The sequence below is a fragment of the Portunus trituberculatus genome, chromosome 22, assembly GCF_017591435.1.
Source record: "Portunus trituberculatus isolate SZX2019 chromosome 22, ASM1759143v1, whole genome shotgun sequence".
Taxonomy (NCBI): Eukaryota; Metazoa; Arthropoda; class Malacostraca; order Decapoda; family Portunidae; genus Portunus; species Portunus trituberculatus.
The window spans coordinates 6,152,584-6,160,275 of NC_059276.1; the positions used below are offsets into that span (position 1 = coordinate 6,152,584).

Genomic DNA, 7,692 nt, shown 5'->3' on the forward strand with positions numbered 1-7,692 from the left:
AAACTTGATATCTAAGTTAACATTCACCCCACATACTATTACCACCCGTTTTAGGTCAATGGTAACACTTTACTTTATTTTATCTCACTCATGCCCGCGTATGAAACAAAATAAGACGAACATAGAGATATCAGAGCTTAGATAGAGGAGTACAGGAGGAGTAAGATGGAATACCGGCCGGGTGCCAGTAAAGGTCTGCTCTATTCTAAACCATTCTATTTGTTTAGTTTCCACCAGAGTGTAGAGAAGGAAGGACGTGTGTAGCTGGCCTGCTGTATTACCTGTAAGTGTATTAAAGATATATATACATCTATTAGCAAACTGCGTGGGGATATTAGGCTTAAAATAACACTGGGGTAAGGAGAGGCTGCGAGACATCAAAGGGGAAGGAGATTGGCCACGCAGGTGTGTTACGTCAGGTGTGTGGCACATGGACTAGGGTTGTTGGTGTGGAATTGTCTCGATCTTTATTATTTAATTTAATCCTGGGAGTGGAGAGGAAGAGGAGAAAAAGAGGGAAAGGTGAGAGGGAGATTAGGAAGGACTGAATCATAAGGAGGGATAAGAAAGGAAGGAAAGGGACTGATGTGGAAAGACGAGGAAATTAAGACAAGGAAGGGAAAACAAAGGAAGGAAATAAAGAAACTGAAATAGAAAAGTAAGACAAAGAAAAGGAAGACCAAAAGAGAGAAAAGAAAACAGGAAATGAGGGAGTTAAGATGGAAAGGCGAAGGAATGGAAAGACAAGGAGAGATAAAAAGGGAGGAAGGAATAAAAGAATACTGAGAGAGAGAGAGAGAGAGAGAGAGAGCCACATTTAACCCAGTCAGACATTATTTAGATGCATTAGTAGTAATATTGTAGATTTTAGTATGAGTTTAATCCCTTGGTTCTGTATAGTTGTCGAATAAGTGAGTGGAACCACAGATTAATTTAGATAACTTTAGGTTAGGTTAGGTTTATTATTAAGAGGTACATGAGAATAGCTACAAAGAATCCAGGCTCGTCACTTTCATGGCCTTCTGCAGGAGATGTCTGCCCAGAGCCTACCCATCCACCCAGTCACCAACAATCCAACAAAGGCCTGGGAGGAGCTACGGCGCTCACAGAAGATAATAAAACTCAATGTCAAGACCCCACAGACACCTCCTGAGGAACGCATGGTGAGTTATGTCTTAGGAGGATTGACTGCTAGTGAGATCTAGAATATGATAATTTTTCAAACATTATACAACTTTAAATACTTAACATCCATTTAGACTTTAGAATGTGTATTAATGTTAGATACCTGAAATATTTACCCCAGTAAAGCAAATAATGAAGTACAATATATACATTAAATTTCACATATTTTTTAGGGTATGCAGTAATCTAGGATATGATAAATATTTAGCATGAAAAAGTACAGAAGCTTATGCAGTACATGATATCTTGAAACAGGAATGCAATGTCAGTTCTTTCATGTTAATTCCTTCAATAGTACTAGTGTGATGCTTTTTACCATGAGTTTTGGGTGTGATTAGATGATTTTATTGACATTAGGAAGAGTCTATGGAGGTCAGAAGGTTAATGGCCAGAGCTTTCACTATTTTGATTGCCACATAAGTTTCTGAAGCTGTATAAAATCACCAAATAGTAAGCAGAATAAATATGAAAACGTGTCATGGTATCTTTCAAATTATCTTAGGTGATGAATATTGAACTCGGAAAAGTATAGGAGACTATTTACTTTCATGCACGGGTAGTTCTTTTTCTGTCCATAGAGACTAACATTTACTCATTCTTTCAGCTTCGGTTCGTGTGCATGAGTGACACACACTGCCTCACATCACACCTGCAGTTTGAAATCCCTTATGGTGATGTTTTTGTGCATGCCGGAGACTTCACTCGTTGCGGCAGTGCTAGTGAGGTGGAGGAGTTCAATGGCTGGCTAGGTAAGAAGCTAATAAATATATAAATAGTGTGAATATATAAGAGATTAAGAGATCCATGTCATTATCGAGCAGATATGATTGATGGTTCTATATGTATAATGCATTGGTACACAGCATAGACACTCAGGAGGTTAAAAGTACATGTTAAATTTAATAAATCCATGTCAGTATCCAGCAGGTTTAGTAATTAGTTGTTCTGTTTCAGCGTCATTGCCGCACAAACACAAGATTGTCATTGCCGGCAACCATGAGCTGAGTTTTGACCCAAAATTCACTGGTGGCATGTCCATCAAGCACCACCACAGGACAGCACACACTGGTATGTGTTATTTTTACCTATTTATTTGCTTTTAAGAGGGACACTGACCTAGAGCAATGAAAAGAACGAAATGAAGGCCCAGTGAAGTGCCAGTCTGAAAAAAAAAACACCGAAGAGATCATCTAAAGTGGTGCATGTGTCTTTAACCCTGGTTATTCACTTACTGGTTTACATAATAGCACTTAACTGTTTGAAATTAAGCTTTATAATCATGTGCTTGTTACTCTATCCCACCTCCATGCCATATTATGTGAAAGTCAGCATTGTGAAGTACAGATTGTCACAGTATCCCCTCCACACCAGGTGATGGACTGATCAATGAGATTCCTGACCTTGGCATGGAGCGTGATGAGTTAAAGGCAGCTGTGGCCCAGGACAACACTGTGGACCTCATCACCAATGCTGTGTATCTGCAGGACCAGTCACATTCCATTTGTGGCATCAAGCTCTACGGCACACCATGGTGGGTTTGTGTTTGCCTGGTAGGAATAGGAGACATGTTGACTAGTTTATCAATCCCACACTGATCCAGACAAGACACCACACTTTCACACTTATCATTGACACTCTCAGCCCCATCAGTCCCCATAGGAAAGGGATGTAAAATATAAAAAAGTAAAGAATTAGTCAAGAGTTTTCTGTGAGGGGTGAATGGAATGGATGGCGATGATAAATATCCTCTTGACACTTTTCCTTCAACAGCTAGCCAGAGTTTTGCAATTGGGTATTCAATGGGATTTTTGCAACTTCCTTTATTCTTTTATCCTCTTAACACTTTTCCTTCCTCAACAGGCAGCCGGAGTTTTGCAATTGGGCGTTCAATGTACCAAGGGGAAGGCAGTGTTTGGAGAAGTGGGAGGCGATTCCTGAGGACACGGATATCCTCATCACCCACACGCCGCCTGTTGGACACGGGGACCTGTGCTGTACGGGGGTCAGGGCCGGCTGTGTGGAACTGCTGAGTACAGTACAAAGTAGAGTCAAGCCCAAGTACCATCTGTTTGGCCACATTCATGAAGGTGAGTGCTTTGTGTGTATTGAAACTAAATATATCAGGAAAGTTTGATAAGGGGAACTATATTTTTTTCTTTGTTGTATCTCTTGTCACTTACTCTGTATTGAAATGAATATCAAAGTAAGAAGACCACACCTTTCTCCTTGTTTCATATAAGTTGATTCAGATTATATTTTCTGCTGTCTTTTGTTATCTTTCCATCTATATCCTTAAGGTTCTTTCTCTTCCTTTTTCTTTTTTCCACTTAAATAAAACCTAATTCTATTTACTACTGACAGTCCATTGCTATCTCTTCTTTTATATCTTCAATATTTTTTCTCTCCCCTTCTCTTTGTTCCATATAAGTTAAACCAGATCTTACTTTTCTACTGACTGTCCATTGGTATCTTTCCTTCAATATCCTCAAGGTTTTTTCTCTTCCTAACACAGAATCCTCCTACCTTTCCATCTTTCCCACATGTGGTTACTTCAGCACATTGTAATACCGATCACATTTGTATTTCTTAGTGGAGTGAGTTACTGCCTTAAATTGATGCTAAGTAAGAATGTATTTTAGTAGCAGTAGTCTGGTTATTGGGGGAATATCAATAGTATTAACTTTGGATATTGGAAATGAAGTAGTTCTGAAGAAATAATTTAGTAATGTGGGGAATCTCTCCTAGTAGAAATAATCTGATAACTCTTGGAAGATTTGGAAGTAGCAAGGTTAATCAGGAAAGTAATATTAACCAGTAGTAATAAGCATGTCACAGAAAGCTAGAATAGTAAGAGTTTCAACAGTCTTATTATTAAACTGGGAAGTATATGGCAGTAATAGTTATGTTAATCAAGAAAGTGTAGCCCAAACAAAACATCATGAAATAGGAAGACTTCACACAGCATCGGCATAACATAAAAACATTTCTCTAACGTGTGACCATAAATTATGTGTTGCTGGCAGGTTATGGCGTGACAACGGACGGTAAGATCATATTCATCAACGCCTCCACCTGTAACATTAACTACGTGCCCATCAATCCTCCTATCGTGTTTGATGTGCCCATTCCTCCGGGCTTCTCCAAATGATCAGCCCACCAGACCAGTGTATTCTGGCCTCCTGCTGTACCTCATTAATGTATGACTCAAGCATTTAAGAATATCAACGTGTGTCTGCGCTCGTAAATTATTGAACATTCCATCATTGTATCATCTCTTCTCAGTGTATTGTATTGTCCACATTGCATGCTACCCTTTACTGTGAAGGATAGTTCAAAATCCCAACCTTTACATCAGCTAACTCTGCCTTTGGAGGGAGGGAACCATGACATAAGATCACCCAGACAATTCCTGGTGATTCAAGGTTAGAAACTTTATTACGTTGGTTATCACTTTGGAGAGACGCTGCTTCTAGTCACCGGTGATGGGCTTGTGAAAGTGAGGTAACTGGGCAAGGCTCAAGGCTGTGTCACTGGCTGTTTGTCATGTGCATTAAAACACTTAGGATGAAAGATGTAGCCACTGTTAGACCCTAGAGTTATTAGTCACTGCTAGTCACTCCCAGGTCATAGAATGTATGAGAAGAATCACTGCTAGTCACTCTTAGATTGTATCAGGTAGGACAGGCATCACTCTGGTAGCTGCTGTAAGACACTAGAAAGAGTTAATCAGGTGTCACACATAGTTGCTGTCAGACACTAGAGTAAGGTAAGACAGGCATCACTGGTGGTCGCGTGATAGAAGGAAAAACCAGCATCACTTGGATCATAGCTAGATCAGGCATCACTGGTAGCTTCCAAGGAACAGTAGTGAGTGTATATGTGTGTGTATGTCATGTAGAATTTGAAGAGTGTGAGTTACTTCCACTCCACAGCAGCATTCAGCACAAGTCTATAGAAGCATCAGCCTGTACCTGGATAGAGGGATGTACTTTTCCATGAGTTACCATTGAAATCCTGTGAGATAGACTAAAAGTAGCATACCAGAGGTGCTCTTAGGTGGAGAGAGGGGAAATATACTTACTCATGGCATTTATTAGGTTATCCTGTCCTACTTTTAAGATGTAGAGTGCCCTGTATCACTTGTTAGCTTGTAAGGCATGGTAAGGCCTCGCCAAGCTGTTATCTTGATGGGGTTTGTCTCGTAGCAGCTCTTCACTGTACATGAGTCTGGTTAGTGAACGCCATGAGTGATTCTGTGGTTGGTTTCAAGACTGGTGCATTTATAAAAGGTCACAGATACAGAAATGTTTATGTCTGGTGTGAGTTTAAAAGCAGGACTCTATGGTTTGGTGATTGTCAGTTGTGTGTGGTGAAGAGCCTGGTTGGTGCTGTTGACAGGTTGGGAGCGCTGGTTTGGGTTAGGTGAGTTCAGTTCAGCCCAGCGAATGAAGTCATTGAAGTGTACTGTAATAGAAGACTGCACTGAATTAGCTGTGTATTCTATTTCTCCAGGAGCACGTTGAGAGCTAAGAGGTAATGATGTTCTGTAGGACAGCTTCAATACTGATACATTGTAACTATTCAGTAGGCAACTATTCATTGTCATAGTTAAGATACAGACTTTACTCACATTTCCTTACCACAATGTCCTTTAGTGTTTAGTGCGTTGAAATCTTGAAACAGGTAAATAGATCCTGAAGTGAAAGACAGGTTTGCACGTAGTAACATGACACAAGTACTGAGTGGAAATGCAGTGCCCCAATTGCTCATGTAACTGTTTTGGTGCCTTGCTCACCCCTGTTTTAGAAGGTTCCCTGTGAGCAGCTTAATGCCACTGGAGTAAAGAGCTTAAAACATGTCAAGATTGTGTTGCACCTTGCATATCCCCCAAGCCTCCCTTTCCTTGCTTAATATAAGATACTCATTGATACCTATCCCCTGTTTTCCTTTCTCTAAGCTTGCCCTTATTCATAACTATCTTTTTTCTTTACTAAATTCACTGGCTTCCACAAACACCATAGGGCAATGACTGCTTAGGATATTATTTTCTTGTTTTTCCTAATACATAACTGTTTTATATGTGTGGTAATGAAAAATATGAGCTTTGACCATTGTACAGTACCAGTAGTACCACTCATAGAGACAGCAATGCTCAGTTTGCTTGCCTGGCTTGAGGTGCCTGCATGGTAGCTATTTTGTGCTGTTTTGTGCTGCATTTGAGTCCCCTTGCATATAGAGAGCAAGCACAAGACACAGCAGTAAATAGACTAGCTATGTTCTATGTAAGTAACTTTAAAATTCCTGGGGAAGAAAGATTGCAGTGACAACTAAAGATTTCTCATGTTTTGGACTTCTGAAGAGCTGGTTGTCCTTTCACAACGTATGGTGAAGTGAATATTTTTGTACGAACATTCAACGTTTGTGGAAGTTGCTTTGGAAAGTGGCATCATAATCTGTGGCTATTCATGGGTGGGGAAGTGACAGCAAGCAAACATAATTATGGCCATCATCTTTCTTTCATTCACTATAATATTACCATTCACTTCAGTTTGTGTTTGTAATTTATTTGTGTTTAGAAGTAACAGTGGATGGCAGACTATTTGCTCATGGATGTAACCTATGACTTTTATACTCAGAAAATTGGAGGCATCTTGTAACTTTTGCTGCTTGAAATGGCTCATGGTTCCAGATATTCAGAGGAGCAGGGGTTGTTTTCCTTGTTTGAGTAATGCACAATGTTTACCTATCTTTAATCATCTAAGTATAATGGAGGTATATGTAATTAATCTTTCAAGACATTATTTATCAACTAGATCAATGTTTAGTAGTATATGTTCTAATTAGTATTATTCATGGCTGCAATATTCTTTGATTTACCAAGTTTGACAAATCTATATTGTATTAATTTTGGGGGGTCAAAGTAACAAATATAACATTGAACTGATGGTGCTTCAATGAAAACAGAGAAAATATTACCAGAACAAAATGTAATCACCACTATTCGCTATTACCAGTGTTAGTTTTACCACAATCGTCACGTATCCCATGACTCAAATGTGCTGTGTGTGTCCTCCCTTACCTGCAGGAGGTGGTGGTAGAGTGTGAAGAGGTGGCAAAACTCAGGGCTCACCACTCAAGGCTGTAAGGAGGCAGCTACTGTATGATTATTATTTCCTGTTTTACCAAGCTTTGCAATCCTGTGTCTTAATGAGTTGTCTTAATGTCACCTTTTTGGCATCAGCAGGTATGGTAGGGGTGTTGTAAAGCTGTACCATTGCATAATCACACTTTGGTCCACATTGCTAAGTGTTATGGTATTTATGTCTTTAAGAGGCTGTTGTGGAAGTTATCAAATTTTTCAATGGTGTCTTCTGGTGGTAATTTATGAATGCCTTTTTTGAAGGGGCTATAGCAATAATTATTGTTTTTTAAGGGTGTATTCTGCAGTTGGTAGTCTAACAAAAATTCTAATCTATATATTTGATTTATCTATTCAGTTTACTTATT

At 39.4% G+C, this 7,692-nt stretch overlaps 1 protein-coding gene across 1 annotated transcript in view; it reads left to right on the forward strand.

The window, feature by feature from the left end:
- Positions 1-149: 149 nt before the first annotated feature.
- LOC123507488 (metallophosphoesterase MPPED2-like) overlaps positions 150-7,692 on the forward strand; it is an 8,774-nt gene continuing 1,231 nt past the window's right edge. The window contains exons 1-7 of the mRNA XM_045260397.1: positions 150-283; positions 1,029-1,163; positions 1,790-1,934; positions 2,140-2,253; positions 2,557-2,716; positions 3,046-3,272; positions 4,209-7,692. The exon at positions 4,209-7,692 is cut by the window's right edge and continues 1,231 nt beyond it. Coding sequence (XP_045116332.1) covers positions 1,032-1,163; positions 1,790-1,934; positions 2,140-2,253; positions 2,557-2,716; positions 3,046-3,272; positions 4,209-4,333 — 903 coding nt within the window. The 5' untranslated portion in view covers positions 150-283; positions 1,029-1,031 and the 3' untranslated portion in view covers positions 4,334-7,692. The remainder of the gene's footprint in view (positions 284-1,028; positions 1,164-1,789; positions 1,935-2,139; positions 2,254-2,556; positions 2,717-3,045; positions 3,273-4,208) is intronic.